This window comes from Scyliorhinus canicula, chromosome 23 (assembly GCF_902713615.1).
Source record: "Scyliorhinus canicula chromosome 23, sScyCan1.1, whole genome shotgun sequence".
NCBI classification, from domain to species: domain Eukaryota; kingdom Metazoa; phylum Chordata; class Chondrichthyes; order Carcharhiniformes; family Scyliorhinidae; genus Scyliorhinus; species Scyliorhinus canicula.
The window spans coordinates 7,764,326-7,786,867 of NC_052168.1; the positions used below are offsets into that span (position 1 = coordinate 7,764,326).

Consider the following 22,542-nt stretch of genomic DNA (forward strand, 5'->3'; position numbering starts at 1 on the left):
CCTATCTAATCCTCTGCTCATCTTGTATGCCTCAATTAAGTCACCTCTTAACCTTCTTCTCTCTAACGAAAACAGCCTCACGTCCCTCAGCCTTTCCTCATAAGATCTTCCCTCCATACCAGGCAACATCCTGGTAAATCTCCTCTGCACCCTTTCCAATGCTTCCGCATCCTTCCTATAATGTGGCGACCAGAACTGCACGCAATACTCCAAATGCGGCCGCACCAGAGTTTTAGAAACAAGATTTGGTCTGTAAATCATCATGGTTCTGAGATTCAGCAGGGTAAGGATCACTCACTGTGTAAATCTACTGGGTCATTGTGTATTCAGCAGGGCTAACTGCCCATACCCTAGTTTGGCAACCTGTCCTGACCTTTAACCCTCCCTGTGCACCTTTGCCCTCACTCTGTGCATCGGTAACAAACGGCGCAGGAACACTTGACGGGCGACACGGTCAAACCCTTTTGAAAAGACTCTCGTGGGCCACTCTACTCGATGTCTTGCTTACCAGCAGACTGAAGGAGTATTTGTACTTCTGAAAGACATCGACAAACTCCTCCTGGGTCGGGGGCCGAGCCCTCAATGTCAGGAAACCCTCTGAAATGGAGACAAAAGTTGATTCAAGGTGTGAAGGGACAGGGTTGCGAAGGCCGGACGTCACAGTGATATACATTTTTTTTAAAAGCGAGGCAGTGTGTGCAAAAGTTCAGCTGGAAAAGAAGTCTGACTTCCCATCGAAATTTAAAAATGGATTTATTCTTTCACAGGACCACACACCTCACAGCCAATAAGATGCAAAGTGCCTTTCGATGCAAATCAAGGAACGGCTGAGGCGAGATCAAGCTATCTGGGATTCCACAGTGAGTCCAACTTAAGACTGGCCTAATGTGTGGTCAAGTCAAGAGGTTTAAGCCCCTGGTTCACTCATGTCCTTCAGGGAAGGAAATCTGCCGCCCTTTCCAGGTCTGGCCTACATGTGACTCCAAACCCATTGTTGATTCTGACCTGGCCCCAGTTCAGGGACAGTTAGGGATGGGCTGGCATCGTGGGGGAGGGAAGGGGAGGGGGGCACATCCTGTGCACCTTCAGATGTTCTTTCCCGATTTTCTATTCTCTTAAAATTGAAAACACCTTCAGCAATCGGGGAGAACTCCTCCACAAGGGAGCCTGAATCTGCAGCGGGAATCATGCAGGCAGAGAAGGCCTTAAGCCTGCCTCGAGCTCTGGTCCATGGCCGCCTGCTGGGAGGCAGCTCCCAATGCAGTTCCCCAGCTCCAGGCACTGTGGGCGCTTGGAGGGCAACTGGAAAATTCCTTTCGGCCTACAATAATAGGCCTTAGACACATTCACACTCGCACACATGGACACACAGACACACACACTCACTGACACCCAGACACACACCTACACACACTCTCACCCATATACAGACACCCACACACAAACCCACCCATACTTACACATACACACCTACACACACATACCTACACATACACACTGTCTCACCCATATACACACTAGAACATAGAACATAGAACAGTACAGCACAGAACAGGCCCTTCGGCCCTCGATGTTGTGCCGAGCAATGATCACCCTACTTAAACCCACGTAACCCGTATACCCGTAACCCAACAATCCCCCCATTAACCTTACACTACGGGCAATTTAGCATGCCAATCCACCTAACCCGCACATCTTTGGACTGTGGGAGGAAACCGGAGTACCCGGAGGAAACCCACGCACACACGGGGAGGATGTGCAGACTCCACACAGACAGTGACCCAGCCGGGAATCGAACCTGGGACCCTGGAGCTGTGAAGCATTGATGCTAACCACCATGCTACCGTGAGGCCCACTCACACACACACACCTACATACCTACACATACCTACCCATACACACCGTCTCACCCATATACACACTCACACACACACACACCCACATACCTACACATACCTACCCATACACACCGTCTCACTTATATACACACACACATACCCATACACACACACACCCACATACCTACCCATACACACCGTCTCACCCATATACACACCCACACATAAACTCACCCATACTTACACACACACACCTACACACACATACCTACACATACCTACCCATACACACTGTCTTACCCATATACACACTCACACACACACACACACCCACATACCTACACATACATACCCATACACACCGTCTCACCCATACACACACTCATACACACACCCACACACACATACACACTCATCCATACATACACATACTCACACCTATGTACACACCCATATTCACACACTCATACACACACACCCACACACACACTCACTCACACCTATCTACATACACACCCGCACACACATACACACTCATCCATACATACACATACTCACACCCATATACACACCCATATTCACACACTCATACACACACCCACTCACTCACACCCGTACACACACACTCATTCACACTCACACACACCCATACACACCCAGCTATCCACACACACAACCACTCACACCTACACACACAAACACAAACCTACACACACAAACACAAACCTACACACACAAACACACACCTACACTTTCACACACACGCCTACAACCACACACACATATGTATTAGCCACTTGGAAGTACAGAGCTGGAGTATTGCTGAGCAAAGAGACATGCTGTCAAAGCTTTTTATATTGGACTCACTAGGACAGACAAAGCCGACCATAATTCAAATGGAGCAACAATTTATACCGCGTGAGAAAAGGATGTTGATTGGTTGGGATTGAGAATGCAAAAGGACCCCTTGCATATGTTTAATTCAAGAAAAAGCGTAATGCCAGGTCATGTTCCTTTTACCTGCAGAGGACATTTCCCTGTGTTTGAAAATATGTAGACTCAACTGCAAAAACTTTGACAATATGTCTCGTTTTTCAGCAATCTATATTTATATATATATAGGGGCTGTTTAGCTCACAGGGCTAAATCGCTGGCTTTGAAAGCAGACCAAGGCAAGCCAGCAGCTCCTTATTGGCGACTCCAGCCTCGGGGGCCCAATAGAACCTGCCTCAGTTCTACCTACCGCCAGTGTCCTTTATGCTCCTCTTCTTCCCCATCCTGCTCTTCTTCCTTTGGTCCAGTATCTTGAAAGCTTCAGCCGCTTTCTGGAGCCTTATCATGAAGCCCTCAATATCGTCAAACGTGTGATTGAGAATGGCCTGCAAGGGGGGGTGCAAGAAAAGGGGCTCAGTAAACATCAAGAAATGAAGACAACTTGGGCGCACACAACATCCTGGCAACTGTGCCCCCCCCCCACCACTCAATAAACCCTCCCCGCCTCCCCCCCCCCCGTATGTCACCCTGCCCCGTCACCTCCACGTCTTTGAAGATCATTGTCCCCTTTCTCTTCCCTCCACAACCCCTTTTCCATCTGTCTGCCCAAGACTTCCCTATTCCCTCAACTCCAAACGTGCTCATGTCTGCACCCTCCATCCCCCCCCCCCCCTCACCCCCTCCATCCCCCCCTCACACCCCCCCCCCCCCATCACTTCTACACCTCATTCCCACTTCTCCATAACAGGAAAAGGTTCCTGCATTTATATAGCGTCTTTCACATCCTCAAGACGTCCTAATCGCTTTACAGCCAATGAAGTGCCCATGGGCCATGGCAGCCAGTTTGTGCACAGTGAGATCCCGCACACAGAAACGGCCAGAAAAAGTGTAATGTCCCTGATTTTGGTTGAGGGGTAAATATTGGCCGGGACACAGGGGGAGAAATCTCCAGCTCCGTCTTGAAATGGGTGCGCTGGGGTTTTTAAATGTACACCTCAGAGGGCAGGCAGGGGTCTGGATTGAACACCTCGTCAGTTCACAGGCTGGGGAAGTCTAAGGCGAGTAACTCACCTCCTGACCCTCCCAAGAGCTTGTCCATCATCTACAAGGCCCAAGTCAGGAGTGAGATGGAATACTCTCCACTTGCCTGGATGAGCGCAGCTCCAACAACACTCAAGAAGCTCAACACCACTTGATTGCTCCTCCTTCCACAAACATTCACTCCCTCCACCACCGACGCACAATACCAGCCGTGTGCACCATCTACAAGATGCGCTGCAGCAACTCACCAAGGTTCCTTCCACAATAACTTCCAAACCCACGACCACTACCATCTAGAAGGACAAGGGCAGCAGCTACCTGGGAACCCCACCACCTGGAGGTTCCCCTCCAAGTCACACAGCAGCCTGACTTGGAAATATATCGGACGTTCCTTCATTGTCACCAGATCAGAATCCTGGAACTCTCTCTCTAACTGCGCTGTGGATGTACCTACACCTGAAGGACTGCAGTGGGTTCAAGAAGGCGGCTCACCACCACCTTCTGAAGGGCATCTAGGGGTGGGCAATAAATGTTGGGCATGACCAGCGACGCCCACATCCCGGAAATGAACATTTTTTTCAAGTCTGAAAGACAACGGGCGGGAATCTCCATCCAGTGACACCGGGATCGGGAAAACGCGATCGGGCGGAGAATCACACGCCCGCCGAAAACCGAGGACGATGCTGGGTGCCTGACGGAATGCCACATTCCGGTGCCTCGACAGCAGTGTGAAAGTGTTCCACGCTGGCACGGGCAGGCAAATTGTACAGTAAACACCGTCCGCTTTTCATTACCTGGCCCCACCCGGCAATTTCCGGGCATTCCGCGATGCTCCGCGATGCTCCGCCTCCGCCAGGAGGAATTACCGACGGCGAGGTTCACGTCTGGTATTTAAAATCGGGAAACAGGCGCTGTGGCTGCTGAGGGAGAGAGAGGGGGTACGGAAAGTGTCCAACGCAGCTAGAGCGTGCTGACAGTTGTGTCGCAGGTCGGGGGGGGGGGGGGGGGGGGGGGGCTTCTGGCAGGGCCGGGGGGGGGGGGGGGGAGTAGCTGGGAGGACGGCCAGGAGGTGGGCCCCAGGGTCGGGGTGGGCGGGCATGGAACGCTATTGCCGCAGCCGGCATGGCAGCCGTGTGGCTGCGCCCGCCGCTGACTGCCCACTTAGCGCCATGGGTCATATGGGTGCCTTCCCCAGGCCACCCCGCCCAAGCTGCCCTCTGGCTCCAGCCCAACCCGTCGACGGGATGGGCGCTCTCCAGCTCTTGGCTGGGGTGAGGGTGTGTGGGGAGTGGAGTGCCTACTTGCGGCTCCTGCTGATCAGGTTCCCCAGTGCCTACCCCGTCCCCGGCAGGTCACGCCCCAGCGCCCATTGGAATTGCGCTAGCTCCACGTGGCAACTGTGCTCGTCCAATGGGATCTCCAGGAGCGCCACCACTTTCGGGGCCGTAGAATTCACGCGGTTCAGTCCCGGCGTCAGCACTTAGTCTCTGAGACGGAGAATCCGGCTGGGCCTCTTTGTCATCTCTAATAATTAAAGGATTTGATTGGGGGTGGGCGGGGGGTGGGTAGATTAAAAAATATTTCCTCTGGAGGAGCTCAGAACAAGGGGGCATAACTTTAAAATTAGATGGTCGCCGTGATGTGGAGATGCCGGCGTTGGATTGGGGGGGGTGGGCACAGTAAGAAGTCTTACATCACCAGGTTAAAGTTCAACAGGTTTGTTTCGAATCACTAGATTTCGGACTTCTTGCTTAAAATTAGAACCAAGGCACTCAGGGGTGACGTCAGGAAACATCTCATCACGCTAAAGGGCAGTGGAACTTTCTCTTTCAAAAAGCTGTAGGGGCTCGGGGGCAATTGAAAATGCCCAACCTGAGACTGACAGATTGACCAAATTGAATGGTGGAACAGGTTCGAGGGGCTGAATGGCCACCCCCTGTTCCTTCGACAATAGTCCAATTGAGTCGGACCATTGGGAATGGGAGTCTGGGTAAAGACACTGGTCAAACAGCCCCTTATTTAACAAAGACGCAACTCACCACATCACGAGATGCCCTCTGTTCTGTCGTATCCTGAAAGGCTTCACTCATCCCATCGGTCTCTACAATGAGGGTGAAATATTGTCCGCAAGTGTTAATGGTTGACTGAAACTGGAGCACCACTGATGGTTCAAAGTTCGATTGAGCAAAAGTAAGTTAACTTCATTCAATATTAACCACAGCAACCTCAAAGGGGGACGGGCCGTCGGTATCCTAGCTTATAGTCGGAATGTCCAGGAAGGTTCTCATGGGAACCAATGCCCCTCAGGGCACCGGGTACCAGGGTTGAGCCACGGCTGGATGGTGAGGCACGGATGGCGGGCACAGAGGTGCCCGCCTCGCCACCTGATGGTGGCAGAGTCACTATCTGCCAAGTCTAACCATACGGCGTGGGTTTGAATCAGGACGGGAGTTGGGATTGAGGTTCGGACGTGGGAGAGATTTCAGACAGGAGGCAGCCCTGAAAGTCATTGGGATGGAACCGGATTAGATTGGATCGGACTGGAATGGGATTAGATTGTATCGGACTGGAGGAGAGTGGCCTTGGATCGGGATTGGATTATTGGGATGGGATAAGTAGAGTTTTTATTCAATTCATTGGCACTGTCACTCTTTTTATTATTCCCAGTCTTGCTATCGCTCTCTGTTGCTCTCTCATCCTCCTTTCACTCGCTCACTCACTCACTCCATAAGACATAGGAGCAGAATTAGGCCACTCGGCCCATCGAGTCTGCTCCGCCATTCAATCATGGCTGATATTTTCTCATCCCCATTCTCCTGCCTTCACCCCATAACCCCTGATCCCCTTATTGATCAAGACCCTATCTATCTCTGTCTTAAAGACACTCAGTGATTTGGTCTCCACAGCCTTCTGCGGCAAAGAGTTCCACAGATTCACCACCCTCTGGCTGAAGAAATTCCTCCTCATCTCTGTTTTAAAGGATCGTCCCTTCAGTCTGAGATTGTGTCCTCTGCTTCTAATTTTTCCTACAAGTGGAAACATCCTCTCCACGTCCACTCTATCCAGGCCTCACAGTATCCTGGAAGTTTCAATAAGATCCCCCCCTCATTGTTCTAAACTTCAATGAGTACAGACCCAGAATACTCACTCACTCACTCACTCACTCACTCACTCACTCACCCACTCACTCACTCACTCACTCACTCACTCACTCACTCACTCACTCACTCACTCACTCAGTGATTCACTCACTCACCCACTCACTCACTCACTCGCTCACTCACTCACTCACTCAGTGATTCACTCACTCACTCACTCACTCGCTCACTCACTCACTCGCTCACTGATTCACTCAGTGATTCACTCACTCGCTCACTGATTCACTCAGTGATTCACTCACTCACCCTCTCACTCACTCACTCACTCGCTCACTCACTCACTCAGTGATTCACTCACTCACTCACTCACTCAGTGATTCACTCACTCGCTCACTGATTCACTCAGTGATTCACTCACTCACTCACTCAGTGATTCACTCACTCGCTCACTGATTCACTCAGTGATTCACTCACTCACTCACTCATTCACTCACTCACTAATAATCCTTTCATCCTTTTTGTCCTATCACTAATCGCCCTTTCTTCATCACAAATCCTTTTCCTCTTAATCTCTCATTCTCTCTCTCTTCTGCGCACATTTGCAATCCTCTCCCTCCTTCCTGCCTCTCCAGTTGTTTCTCTCATTCCCTCACTTGTTGTTTCATTCTGTCTCTGAGTTACCTTCCATCCCACTCATCCCCTTCCCCTGTTCCCTGCTGTGCTCTCTAAGTTGACTGCTCTGAGACCTCTCGACGTTCGGACTGCCCCCACAGCGGTAGGTTCGAATGGCACAGATTGCGAACCCATTTAAAACATATGGCATTAAGCCAGTTGCCCGCAGTGACAGCGTTACACACGCTCAAAGGACGGCCACATCAGAAATGACCGCCCAGATGAGAATGTGAAGATAAGTCAGCTGCACACCCTCCCTCAATTGTTTCCCTGATAGTCAGGCAGGGAGAATGAACAACGATAATCAAACTGAGTGAGAATCATTCACTTGCTCGACATTAAGGAAAGATTTCAGGGGAAATTTGACTCAGGAATACTGGAGATTTGAGTTTAAGAACGGCGAGACTAGGGATGGCGAGGACGGTGTCGAGGGTGGTAGGATCCAGGGTCAAGCCAGGCTGGGGACTCGCGATTTTTGGGGTTGGGGTGGAGCCGGGAGTGCAGGAGGCGAAAGAGGCCGGTGTGCTGGCCTTTGCGTCCCTAGTAGCCCGGCGAAGGATCTTGCTACAATGGAAGGATGCGAGGCCCCCAAGCGTGGAGACCTGGATCAATGACATGGCGGGTTTCATTAAGCTAGAGAAGGTCAAATTCGCCCTGAGAGGGTCGGTACAAGGGTTCTTTAGGCGGTGGCAACCTTTTCTCGACTTTCTGGCTCAACGATAGGGTACGGGGACAGTAGCAGCAGCAAACGTGGGTTTGAGTAGGGTGATCATTGCTCGGCACAACATCGAGGGCCGAAGGGCCTGTTCTGTGCTGTACAGTTCTATGTTCTATAACCCGGGGGGGGGGGGGGGGGGGGGGGGGGGAAGGGGGAGGGAAAAGGTGGGGGGGGGCGGACGATGACTATGTTTGTTTATTTAATTAAAATTTATTTTGAAGTTCTTTTGTTGTTCATTGGGGTTGGGGGGGGTGGGGGGATGGGGTACATGCGTCGATACGGTCTGGGGGTGGTACGGTTATTATGGGTTATTTTGTTGCATTTCATTGTTTGTCGTTATGTTTTATATTTTCTGTAAAAAATTCCAATAAAAATTATATTTAAAAAAAAAAGAACGGCGAGGCGAGCCCAGGCAATTTAATTCTGATAAAGAGCCGATGGACTCAAAACGTCTGTTTCTCCTCTGATTGATGCATCCAGAGCATTTTGCTCATTTTATTATTATTGTTGTTGTTGAATTTAGTTCTCCGTTGGACTGATTTTTACAAAAGAAATCTAGATATCCAACAACTTGAACCGTGGTAGCACCTTTAGCATAGCTAAGCATCCCAATTGTTGATGGCATGTGACTTCTAGTGTTGAGACACACAGTGGGCATCATGGTGGGCATAGTGGTTAGCACAGTTGCTTCACAGCTCCAGGGTCCCAGGTTTGATTCCCGGCTTGGGTCACTGTCTGCGGAGTCTGCACGTTCCTCCGGGTGCTCCGGTTTCCTCCCACAGTCCAAAGATGTGCAGGTTAGGTGGATTGGTCATTCTAAATTGCCCCTTAGTGTCCAAAAAAGGTTGGGTGGGGTTGACGGGTTGCGGCGATAAAGGGGGGATAGGGTGGAGGTGTGGGCTTGGGTAGGGTGCTCTTTCCAAGGGCCGGTGCAGACTCTATGGGCTGAATGGCCTCCTTCTGCACTGTAGATTCTATGATCAAGGGCATTGCTTACTTTGGTACTTGGAGCACTTACAAAGAGAGATTGCTGGGTCACTGCGGGGTGGGGGGGGGAGGTTTGGTAGGTAGGAAGCAGACACCTGTGATGCTGCATTTTGTGAATCCCTGCCATGCAGAAGGAGGCCATTCGGCCCATCGAGTCTGCAATGACCCTCTGAAAGAGCACCCTACCTAGGCCCAGTCCCCCACCCTATCCCCACCTAACCTGCACATCTTTGGACACTAAGGGGCAATTTAACGTGGCCAAACCACCTTGCCTGCACATCTTTGGTCTGTGGGAAGAAACCGGAGCACCTGGAGGAAACCCACGCAGTCACGGGGTGAAACTGAAAGTCCCACACAGACAGTCACCCAAGGTCGGAATTGAACCGATTGGCCATGCTAAATTGCCCGTAGTGTCCTAAAAAGTAAGGTTAAGGGGGGGTTGTTGGGTTACGGGTATAGGGTGGATACGTGGGTTTGAGTAGGGTGATCATTGCTCGGCACAACATCGAGGGCCGAAGGGCCTGTTCTGTGCTGTACTGTTCTATGTTCTATGTTCTATGAACCTGGGTCCCTGGCACCGTGCGGAATCAGTGCTAACCCCTGTGCCACCGTGCCGCCCACTTTAAATTCCACCAGCTGCCGTGGTGGGATTTGAACCCGCGGCCCGAGAGAAGTAGGAAGGGCCTCTGGATTATTAAGCTAGTGACGTTACCACTGCAGCACCGTCTCCCGGTAAATATACCTATTATCAAGTGTGGTGATTGCCCTGTTAAGGGTAACGCAGCAGAAGGGGGACACATTGGGACTGAGAGGGGTAAACACCCCAGGGGATGAAGTCCTCCGTTAGGAAGAAGACTTGCGCGGGGCTGGGTGGGGGGCGGGGGGGGGGGGGGGGGGGCGGAGGGGGGGCGGTGACTGCTGGCCCCCGTACAGTTTTCCTTATTAATATGAAAATGAAATGAAAATCGCTTATTGTCACGAGTAGGCTTCAATGAAGTTACTGTGAAAAGCCCCTAGTCGCCACATTCCGGCGCCTGTTCGGGGAGGCCGGTCCGGGAATCGAACCGTGCTGCTGGCCTGCCTGGGTCTGCTTTAAAAGCCAGCGATTTAGCCCAGTGAGCTAAACCACGAATGCCTCATCACAATTGGCGATGAGGACGCGATAGATTATGATGTCAGCCTCTGGCCCGACACCTGTGAGTATCCTGTTTTAATCGAAGTCTGAAGGACAACTGTATAGAGGCCGGCCGCCCTTCTCAGCCACAATTGGTCCCTCGAGACAGGTGACTCTCTTCTGTCGTGTGGCCCTTAAAGGGACAGTCACCGCATCAAGGCAGCACGGTAGCATGGTGGTTAGCATAAATGCTTCACAGTTCCAGGGTCCCAGGTTCAGTTCCCGGCTGGGTCACTGTCTGTGTGCACGTCCTCCCCGTGTGTGCGTGGGTTTCCTCCGGGTGCTCCGGTTTCCTCCCACAGTCCAAAGATGTGTGGGTTAGGTGGATTGGCTAAGCTAAATTGCCCGTAGTGTCCTAAAAAAAGTAAGGTTGGGGGGGGGGGGTTGTTGGGTTACGCGTATAGGGCGGATACGTGGGTTTTGAGTAGGGTGATCATTGCTCGGCACAACATCGAGGGCCAAAGGGCCTGTTCTGTGCTGTACTGTTCTATGTTCTATGTTCTAAGGAACGTATCAGTTTCATATTTTACCTCCGGGCTCCACAGAAGCTTTATCAAACAAGACATGGAGCCATGTTAGAACGAAAAGCTTGGCCAAAGATGTGGGCTTCGAGGAGCGGCTAAAAGGAGGAGAGGCCGACCGAGAGGTTGAGGGAAGGATTCCCAGAGATTTAGGACCTGTCCAGCCGGAGCCACGGCCGGCAACGCTGCAGCCATTCAAGTCAGGGAGAAACGCCAGCGGGGCAAACGCAGAGATTGGGGAAGGCTGGAAGTTGGCGGAGGTGACAGGGATGGGGCGGGATGGTGGTTGGGGGGGGGGGGGGGGGGAGGGGGGGGGGGTCAGGCTGCACGACGCAGTGGAGGAATTTGAATACAGGTCTGAGGGTTTTAAAAATGGAGTGGGTAACTATAGGCCGGTTAGCTTAACTTCTGTAGTGGGGAAAATGCTTGAATCTATTATTAAGGAAGAAATAGCGAGACATCTGCAATCAGAATTGTCCCATTGGGCAGACGCAACATGGGTTTGTGAAAGGTACGTCATGTTTGACTAATTTAGTGGAATTGTTTGAGGACATTACAAGCATGGTGGATAACAGGGAACCAGTGAATGTAGTTGATGGAACCATCAATTCACCAGACACGTGTTTCCGATGTGAATCTAGGCTTTAATCGACTTACTACAGAGCCAGCCTGTTACCCCTTGATGAACTCTCAGTGAACTGCAGGCTGACTCTGGACAAGGGTACTTACACAGCAGCTCTAGGGGGCGGAGTCGTGGGCGGAGCCAAGGGTGGAGCCCTGTACAATCTCCTGAGCATTCCCAGAGCTACTCCCCCTAGTGGTCGGATAACGCTACTGCGCTTACAAAGACATAGTGTGAATTATCATATGACATTCACCACAGTAGTGTATCTAGATTTTCAGAAAGCTTTCGATAAGGTGCCGCACGAAAGGCTGCTGCATAAGATAAGGGTGCGCGGCATTGTGGTATTAGCAGGTGTACAGGAGATGGAGGATGGGCGGAGGACCAGGTGCAGTGTTGGAAGTAATGGAAAGGAATATGAGCTTCTTAACTCACCTGTGCTGCCTGGTGTGGTGGCGGTTATATACGATGGTGGTAATGGCATAGCCCCTCTGGTTACGCTCGTGGGATTGTACCCTGCTGGTGCCTTGGGAGCCACCTTTAGGTTTGAGGAGGGTGGGGAGCTCTCTTGCTCATTCATCTTCTCCTGATTAAACCTGGTCGGAAGAATAGCGAGAACGGATTACCAGAAGCATTCAGCGAGGAAAAGAGGCCATTCAGCCCATAATGCCTGTCCCAGCTCCTGGAAGGAGCTGCCCGGTTAACCTCTACCCTTTCCCCTACGGCCTCGCGATTTACTACCGCTCAAGCATTTATCCAGTTTGCTGTTGGAAGCCGGTGTTACTTCGGGACCGCGCATTCCCGGTTATCCAAAACACGCTGGGCGGGGAGGCTGTCCAGCCCTTCCCGCTGCCGTTATCTTCCAATCTCGCCGAAAGTCAACCTCTGCCGTGGTTTCCCCAGCAACGGGGGTAAAGGAGCCACGCCCATGGCAAGCTGCCTCTGTTGCGGGAAAACCCGCTTTTGCGTTGTGGGGGGGTGAGGAGGTTGTTAAAAAGAAAAATTCTCATCGCAACTCTGCCAATTGCTTTCAATCTGTTTATTCCGGTTATTGATCCTCATATCAGTGGAAACAGTTCCTTCCCTCGGGACTAAATTCCCCCTCAAATGTCTCTGCTCTGTGGAGGACCTTTCACAAGGTAGCGACTCACGCTGGGGTATGTTGCGAGTGCCCGCAGCAACACCCGTCGGTACGCGACGCGTTGGATGGCACAACCTTGACCAGGGGTGGGCATGGTGGGGGGGGCGGGGGGAGATGACCCCGGATGAAAAGTTCCAACAGCGGCGCCTGATCGATACACATCCCCCAGTGGCCGGGCCATGCTTTGATTGATAATGATCCCTCCTCCCCAAGGGTATCGAGACCATTCGGAAACTCTTTTACCCCTGCTGAGACTCCCCGCACCCCTCCCCCCCCACCAACCCGGACTTGGAACGGGGGTCGCTGATTGAATGCGGGTCTTTCAGAAACAACAACAACTTGCATTTACACGGCACCTGTGATGTAGTGAAGTATTCCCAGCCAGGAGCATTATCAAACAAGGTTTTGACACCAAACCACATAAAGAGGGATTAGGGTAGGCCACAGAATCATGGTCAATGAGATTTATTTTGAAAATTTGTTTACGGAATGTGGCCATCGCTGGATAGGCCAACATTTATAGAATGTATCCGGGATAGTTTCCTGGAACAGTATGTAATCGAACCCACAAGGGAGCAAGCTATCCTAGATCAGGAATAATTAATGATCTCATAGTTCGGGATCCTCGTGGAAGGAGTGATCACAGCATGGTTGAAATTAAAATACAGATGGAGTGTGCGAAGGTAAAATCCAATACCAGTATATTGTGCTTCAACAAGGGAGACTACAATGGGCTGAGGGAGGAGTTGGCTCAGGTAGATTGGGAGCAAAGACTTGCTGGTGGGGTAACTGAGGAACAGTGGAGGATTTTCAAAGAGATTTTTCACAGAGCTCAGCAAAAGTATATACCAGTGAAAAGGAAGGACTGTTGGAAAAGGGATAATCGGCCATAGGTATCGAAGGAAATAAAGGAGGGTATCAAATTGAAAGAAAATGCATACAAAGTGGTAAAGGTTAGTGGGAGACGCGAGGATGAGAAAATCTTTAAAGGTCAACTGAAAGTCACGAAAAAAGCTAAAAAGAAAAGTAAGGTAGATTAGGAGAGTAAACTAGCTCAGAATATAAAAACAGAAAGCAAAAGTTTCTCCAAATATACAAAACAAAAAAGAGTGACTAAGGTAAATATTGGTCCTTTAGAGGATGAGAAGGGGATTTAATAATGGGAAATGAGGAAATGGCTGAGGCATTCGACAGGTATTTTGTGTCGGTTTTCACAGTGTTGGCAAGGAGGCTATGGCAGGTGAGGACCTAGAAACAATCATTATCACTAAGGAGGTAGTGTTGGGCAAGCTAACGATGATAAAGATAGACAAGTCTCCTGGTCCTGACAGATTGCATCTCAGGATACTAAATGAGGTGGCGGGGGAAATAGCAAATGCTCTCGTGGTAATTTACCAAAATTCTGGGGCGGTTCCGGTAGATAGGTAAACAGCAAATGTGACGCCACTGTTTAAAAGCCGAGAGAGACAAAAAGCTGGTAACTATAGGCCAGTTAGCTTAACTTCTGTAGTGGGGAAAATGCTTGAATCTATTATTGAGGAAGAAATAGCGAGACATCTGCAATCAGAATTGTCCCATTGGGCAGACGCAACATGGGTTTGTGAAAGGTAGGTCATGTTTGACTAATTTAGTGGAATTGTTTGAGGACATTGCAAGCATGGTGGATAACAGGGAACCAGTGGATGTAGTGTATCTGGATTTTCAGAAAGCATTCGATGAGGTGCCGCACGAAAGGCTGCTGCATGAGATAAGGGTGCACGGCATTGTGGGTAATGTATTAGCATGGATAGAGGATTGGTTAACTGACAGACAGCAAAGAGTGGGGATAAATGGGTGTTTTTCTGGTTGGCGATCAGTGGCTAGTGGTGTCCCTCAGGGATCAGTGTTAGGACTGCAATTGTCTACAATTTACATAAAAGTGTAATGTGTCAAAGTTCGCAGACAACAATCAGATGAGTGGTAGAGCCAAGTGTGCAGAGGACACTGAAAGTCTACAGAGGGATATAGATAGTTTAAGTGAGTGGGCAAGGTTCTGGCAGATGGAGTACAATGTTTATAAATGTGAGGTCATCCATTTTGGTAGGAATAACAGCAAAATGGACTAATATTTAAAGGGTAACAAATTACAGCATGCTGCTGTGCAGAGGGACCTGGGTGTCCTTGTGCATGAATTGCAAAGAGTTGGTTTGCAGGTGCAGCAGGTAGTTAAGAAGGCAAATGGAATTTTGTCCTTCATTGCTAGAGGGATGGAGTTTAAAAGCAGGGAGGTTATGTTGCAGCTGTAAAGGGTGTTGGTGAGGCCACACCTGGAGTACTGAGCACAATTCTGGTCTCCTTACTGGAGAAAGGATGTACTGGCGCTGGAGGGGGTGCAGAGGAGATTCACTAGGTTGATTCCGGAGTTGAGAGGATTGGCTTATGAGGAGAGACTGAGTAGACTGGGACTATACTCATTGGAATTGAGAAGAATGAGGGAGGGATCTTGTAGAAACATTTAAATTCTGAAGGGAACAGATAAGGTAGAAGCAGGGAGATTGTTTCCACTGGCAGGTGAAACTAGAACGAGGGTGCATAGCCTCAAAATAAGGGGGAGCAGATTTAGGACTGAGTTGAGGAGGAACTTCTTGACTCAAAAAGATCAGCCATGATCTTATTGAAAGGTGGAGCAGGCTCGAGGGGCCAGATGGCCGACTCTTGCTCCTAGTTCTTATGTTCTTATTGCCCATCCGTAGTCAGGTGGTGGTGAGCTCCCTTCTTGAATCGCTGCAGTCCATGTGTTGTCGGTACACCCTGTTTGGGAGGGATTTACAGGATTTTGACCGAGCGACAGTGAAGGAGCGGCCAATATATTTCCGAGTCGGGGTGGTGAGTGACTTGGAGGGGAACCTCCAGGAGCTGGGGATCCCATATCTCTGATGCCCCTTGTCCTTCCAGATGGTAGTGGTCCTGGGTTTTGAAGGAGATGTCTAAGAAGCTTTGGTGAGTTCCGGCAGTGCCCAGAGATCCCGAGTTCGAATCCCGGCCCTGGGTCACTGTCTGTGTGGTTTGTACCTTTTCCCCGTGTCAGTGTGGGTCTCACCCCCACAATCCAAATTTGTGCTGGTTAGGTGGATTGGCCACGCTAAATTGCCTCTTAATTGGGAAAAAAAAAATTGGATACTCTGAATGTTTAAAAAAAATTATTTAAAAAAGTTTAGTCATCAGTACCATACTAGGCAGTGCATTTAATCACTGGGTCGTTGCCACCAGGCCCGATTCTGCCTTTGACTCTCTCACCCCTTCCCTCTGTCCCAGAAACTCACCGGAGAGCGTTTGGTCTCTCTGTCCTTCCTCCACTCTTCAAATCTGTGATTGCGCTGTTGATATCGGACTTAATCAGGTCAGCCTGCAAAAAATAGAACGCCTCGTCAATATTTAGTTGGCATGCAACCCGCCTGCGGAGCCTCGGGTTTGCACTCCTTGTATTTTCAATAGTCATAAACATTAGTCATTTAATCTCTGACATAATTTTGCAGTAATTGCTGCCTCAATGTTATACGAGTGAAAAGGGAACAATTTGTTCCCCTCTGGTACTGTACAGCTTGCCTGTCAGTTTTCAAACATGCAGAGTGTATTCTTGATTGTAAGTTGTTTGCTTTTCAGTGCTGTGTGCCCGTAGTTGGCCTCAGTGCCAGAGCTGGTACCCCCAGGGTACACAGGGCAACAATTCCCCCTCTCTGGGGCCAAGTGCTTGGCAGGTACCCTCTCCTGCAACAGAACACTATAGGCTGTCCTTCTGTGACCTCTGTGTGGCTACCAGTGCCTGCATTTAGTTGCTGAAATGCACGTTTTGCATCGGGACTGGTCATAGTCATAGAGTCTTAGATGTTTACAGCATGGAAACAGGCCCTTCGGCCCAGCTGGTCCATGCCGCCCAGTTTCTATCACTAAGCTAGTCCCAGTTGCCCGCATTTGGCCCATATCCCTCTATACCCACCCTGCCCATGGAACTGTCTGTTTTTTAAAGGACAAAATCATACCCGCCTCTCCCACTGCCTCTGCAGCCCGTGCCAGATGCTCACCACCTTCTGTGTGAAGAAATTTCCCCTCTGGTCTCTTTTGTATCTCTCCCCTCTCACCTTAAACCTATGCCCTCTAGTTCTAGACTCCTCGACCTTTGGGAAAAGATGTTGACTATCTACCTTATCGATGCTCTTCATTATTTTATAGACCTCTATAAGATCGCCCCCTAAGCCTCCTACGCTCCAGGGAAAAAAGTCCCAGCCTATCCAGCCTCTCCTTATAGCTCAGACCATCATGTCTTGGTAGCATCCTCGTAAATCTCTCTTTAGCTGAATGATATCCTTCCCAGAATAGGGTGATCAGAACTGAACACAGTATTCCATGTGTGGTCTTACCAATGTCTTGTACAATGTCAACAAGACGTCCCAACTCCTGTATTCAATACTCTGACCAATAGAACCCAGCATGCTGAATACCTTCTTCACCACCCTGTCCACCTGCCACTCCACCTTCAAGGAGCTATGAACCTGTACCCCCCAGATCTCTTTGTTCTGTAACTCTCCCTAACTCCCTACCATTAACTGAGTAGGTCCTGCTCTGATTTGATCGACCAACATACATCACCTCACATTCGGAGAGGTTTACAATGGGGTAAGTAAGGGGGAACTGTTTCCACTGGCGGGAGGGTTGCTAACCCAGCGGAAGGGGATTTACGATAATTGGCAAAAGAACCAGGGAGGAGATGAGAAACCCCAGTGGAAGCAACTTCAGCTTACAAAAGGGAATTGAGGGAACACCCAAAATGTGCAGGGGCTGTGGGTGTGACACTATGTATATTGTATGGTAAATGAAGGGTCAACGATTTACTGTGAATGCATCCAACCACCAGAGGGTGATCAAGAGCATACGCCTGGATCACGTGATACCCTTGATTCGGGGAGTAGGCGATTAGGCGGGTTAGAGGGTAGTCGTGTTTTCAGAAGCTCTGTCGGCAGAATCCTAGTTTAGTCCAGCTGTAATCTTGCAAATCTTGGTTAGCAATTCAAATCTATTTAATTGCAGTGTTAATAAATTAGCTTTGTTAAAAATATAGCTTGCTGTTCTTTGTGAGGCACGCCGCATCAAAGCCATGCTCACCCAGAAAGCAAAAGAGCGTCACAATGGGGAAAGGGCAGGGGGAAGTGAGGAAAGACTCGGCAGAGGTATGATGGCCTGATGTCCTCGTGCCTTGCATCATTCTACCATCTCTGCGGAAAATCGCACGAGACCAGGAAAATGGCCTTTTAGGCCAACTCATTACTTCACTAACGGCGGGACCATGGGAAATGATTCAGGGAAAATCCATCCTTGGGGAATATCTATCTGCCAGGTGGGTAACATCACCTCCTTCCCATCCCAAATCCTCCCCTCCCCCTGCCCCCCCCCCCCCCCCCCCCACCCCCAACTATACCAATCCTGCCTCGATAACCAGTCCCAGAAGGCAGGCAAGAGCATTGAAGTTGGCACTCACTCCAGTCCCCCTTTCTGTGCCCTGTAGGTATTGCATATTTTATTCTCAGTGATATGCAAAGGTGACACGAGTATTAATGGGTGTGACAGTTTTATTGACAGGGCTTTGAAATGTCTGCTCCACGCTTCAGCTCTGGCTTCCAGCTCTTTCTGCAGTTTGTTTACTTCCCTGAGGATCCACGCCCGGGCTTAACCAATCGAGCACGGAGCGGTCAACAGACTCACACAATCGAACACAGAACATTCGATCTGTTAACGATCGCCGCTTCCCCTTCCACGGCTAGGACGATGGGCGCGAATCCCGGGCAGGCCGACGAGCCAAAGGGTCATCGTTTCAGAAGTCCGCCCCCCCCCCCGCCACCCCGCCCTTCGAAAACCCGTGAGGGTAAGAGAGAAAGGAGGCTGGCCGTCTCCCCCGCCTTGGTTCTTGCACTCACCCCAACCTCGGAGCACTGGAAGAAGTGGATCTCAGGATTAGCCTGGTCAGCCTCACGGCATATGAGGATGAGGATCGAGTTGAATCTCCAGTTGTCCAGCAGCGAGTCGCACTGCTCGATTGCAGCCAGTGGGTAGGTCTCCAGCTCATCCTGAGTGGAGAAGATCATCCAATTAGAATAAGGTTAAGTGACGGGCGGCACGTTGGCATAGTGATTAGCACTGCTGCCTCGCAGCGCCAGGGACCCAGGTTCAATTCCGGCATTGGGTGGGCTGTGTGTGGAATTTGCGCTCCCCGTGTCTGCCTGGGTTTCCTCCGGGTGCTCCGGCTTCCTCCCACAGTCCAGAGATGCGCAGGTTAGGTGGGGTTACTGGGCTAGGGCAGGGGGGTGGGCATAGGTAGGGTGCTCTTTCAGAGGGTCAATGCAGACCCGATGGGCCGAATGGCCTCCTTCTGCACTGTGGGGATTCTATGGGTCACCAGTCTCTGAGGAGATTACCAAATCCGTGTTGATTGTTTCTAGCAGGCAAACCGCTCAGGCTCCCGGCCTTAGCTGAATTACCATCTCTAGCCCCCTGACAACCTGCGGGCAAGGTCAATAGAAGGGTAGCGCGGTGGCACAGTGGTTGGCACTGTGGTCCCACGACGCCAGGGACCCGGGTTCAATTCTGGCCTTTGGTGACTGTCCGTGCGGAGTCTGCACGTTCTCCCCGTGTCTGCGTGGGTTTCCTCCGGGTGCTCCGATTTCCTCCCACAGTCCAAAGACGCGCAGGTTAGGTGGTTTGGTCGTGATAAAAATTGCTCATTAGTGTCCAGGGATACGTGGGTTAGGTTATGGGGTTACAGGGATAGGGCGGGGTGGACGGTGGAGTCATTGATTATCATAGAATTTACAGTGCAGAAGGAGGCCATTTGGCCCATCGAGTCTGCACCGGCTCTTGGAAAGAGCACCCTACCCAAGGTCACCTCCACCCTATCCCCATAACCCAGTAACCCCACCCAACACTAAGGGCAATTTTGGACACTAAGGGCAATTTATCATGGCCAGTCCACCTAACCTGCACATCTTTGCACTGTGGGAGGAAACCGGAGCACCCGGAGGAAACCCACGCAGACACGGGGAGGATGTGCAGACTCCGCACAGACAGTGACCCAAGCCAGAATCGAACCTGGGACCCTGGAGCTATGAAGCAATTGTGCTATCCACAATGCTACCGTGCTGCGACATGGTCATGGACATGGTGATAGTCGACATGGGTAGAGAGCTCATTCAAAGGGGCAGTGCAGACTCGAATGGCCGAATGGCCCTCTTCTGAAAGGAAATGAAAATCGCTTATTATCACAAGTAGGCTTCAATGAAGTCACTGTGAAAAGCCCCTAGTCGCCACATTCCGGCGCCTGTCCGGGGAGGCTGGTACGGGAATCGAACCGTGCTGCTGGCCTGCCTCGGTCTGCTTTAAAAGCCAGCGATTTAGCCCAGGGTGCTAAACCAGTCCCTGCACTGGAATAATAATAATAATCTTTATCATCACCAGTAGGCTCACATTAACACTACAATGAAGTTACTGTCAAAAGCCCCTAGCCGCCACATTCCGGCGCCTGTTCGGGTACACCGAGGGAGAATTCAGAATGTCCAATTCACCTAACAAGCGCGTCTTTCAGGACTAGTGGGAGGAAACCGGAGCACCCGGAGGAAACCCACGGAGACACGGGGAGAACATGCAGACTCCGCACAGTAGGGATTCTGTAATTAAATTAATGGTTTGACTAATGTACCAGTAATCCAGAGGGCCTGGCCTAATGATCCAGGCACATGGGTTCCAATCTCACCTCGGCAACTGGGGAATTTAAATCCAATTAATTAAATCAAAAGCAAAATACTGGCGATGTTGGAAAGCTGAGATGGAACCAAAGATTGCTGGAAATACTCAGCAGGCCGGGCAACATTGGCGGAGGGAAATATAGTTAATGGCCGGGATTGTCCGACCCCAGCTCACTCCGCCACCTCTGTCAGCGAGAACTCGATTCACTGCAGCTTGTCTGGAGTATCCCGTTGGCGAAAACGGACAGAGAGTTCCGGCCAATATTCCGGATCAAGATGTCATTTCACCAGAGTATTTACAGCATTTTTCCGATGGCCAGCAATGGCCAGCACGGTAGCACAGTGGTTAGCACAGTTGCTTCGCAGCTCCAGGGTCCCAGGTTTGATTCCCGACTTGGGTCACTGTCTGTGCGGAGTCTGCACGTCCCCCCCTCATGTCTGCGTGGGTTTCCTCCGGGTGCTCCGGTTTCCTCCCACAGTCCAAAGATGTGCAGGTTAGGTGGATTGGCCATTGCTAAATTGCCATTAGTGTCCAAAATTGCCCATTGTGTTGGGTGGGGTTGCTGGGTTATGGGGATAGGATGGAGGTGTGGGCTTGGGTAGGGTGCTCTTTCCAAGAGCCGGTGCAGACTCGATGGGCCGAATGGCCTCCTTCTGCGCTGTAAAATTCTATGATTTTTGTTTTTAATTAAATCACATCTGGTTTGAAAAGCAGGTTTCAGTGATGGTGGTCGTGACGACGATCATCGATCGACCCATCTGGTTCAACTCATGTTCTTTGGGGAAGGAAATCTGCCGTCCTTACCCGGCCTGGCCTAACAGCAGCTCCACTCTTTCACGGCGCTCCGAAATGGGCACTCGGTCAAGGAAGTGGCTCGCTAGCGCCTCCCCGAGGGCAATAAGGGAAAATGAAATGAAAATGAAAATCGCTTATTGTCGCGAGTAGGCTTCAAATGAAGTTCTGTGGAAAGCCCCTAGTCGCCACATTCCGGCGCCTGTTCGGGGAGGCTGGTACGGGAATTGAACCACGCTGCTGGCCTGCCTTGGTCTGCTTTCAAAGCCAGCTCTTTAGCCCTGTGCTAAACCAGCCCAGCGCCGGCCTTGTTAGCGACACCCTCATCCTGCGAGGAAAGGGCCCCGTGACGTACCTTGGATTCGATGTCCACCAGACTGACGGCCGAGTTGTTAACCTGCAGCAGCATCTGCTGGGTCCAGATCCTCCCTTTACTGTCCATGCCCTTCAGCTTCTGAATGGACTCCTCGACTGTCTGCGTCTCCTCCCCAGGACCTAGCGGGAAGGTGGTCAGGTGCTGCAGGGACCAGAGGCAGAGAATAAAAAGAGAGAAGAGGAAACTGAAACGGAAGAGAAAGGAGCAACAGGAGAAAAATTGGGAGTACTGCAATATTGCAAATGTAAAATTAGAGGTGTTAATGGTAAGTTAATTATGTTGTTTAGATACAAAGATAAATGGTATTGTTTAATTAAGTACCTAGAGCACTTATAAAGAGAGTCTGCCTTCCGTGTCCAGTGGACACTGTAGTGATCTTTACATGGGTATGTACAGAAGGGGCTGATGGGTAATGGAAAGACCCCTAGGGGGCAGCACTGGCGTGTATTAAAGGGGAAGCAAGCGGCCCTCTGCTCTCCTTGGCTGATTAGACCGTGAGGAGAACAGAGGCAGAAATTCAGCTCAGGGCTGCTCGTGTGGTCAGGCCTCGTTGTCGAGCATAAGAAAGTTGTAACTTTTCTGCCAGTAGAGTTCTTAAAGTAAGAGCTCACGCGGTTATTTAAGTTGTGTTGCTCAATAAACCTTCTGTAAAACTTCTGGACGGCTTTGAGCCTTCTTCCAAAGCCTCTACTGTAATTGAGTTGAGTAGCACAGGTTACCTGCCTCACAGGTAACAAAACAGACACCACAGGGGAATGCAGTGCTTCATCGTCATCCAACATGACATTTTAACTTAATT

The 22,542-nt window shown here is 50.6% G+C and overlaps 1 protein-coding gene across 4 annotated transcripts in view; it reads right to left on the reverse strand.

Moving 5' to 3' along the window:
- The window catches only part of LOC119956448 (epidermal growth factor receptor kinase substrate 8-like protein 1), a 97,473-nt gene that overhangs the window by 21,503 nt on the left and 53,428 nt on the right, over positions 1-22,542 (reverse strand). For all 4 annotated transcript variants that reach the window (XM_038783698.1, XM_038783697.1, XM_038783700.1 and 1 more), the window contains 7 exons: positions 21,723-21,884; positions 18,754-18,903; positions 16,108-16,190; positions 12,100-12,260; positions 5,912-5,973; positions 3,082-3,217; positions 509-597 (listed from right to left, as the gene is read on the reverse strand). In XM_038783698.1, the coding sequence (XP_038639626.1) occupies positions 509-597; positions 3,082-3,217; positions 5,912-5,973; positions 12,100-12,260; positions 16,108-16,190; positions 18,754-18,903; positions 21,723-21,884 (843 nt within the window). The remainder of the gene's footprint in view (positions 1-508; positions 598-3,081; positions 3,218-5,911; positions 5,974-12,099; positions 12,261-16,107; positions 16,191-18,753; positions 18,904-21,722; positions 21,885-22,542) is intronic.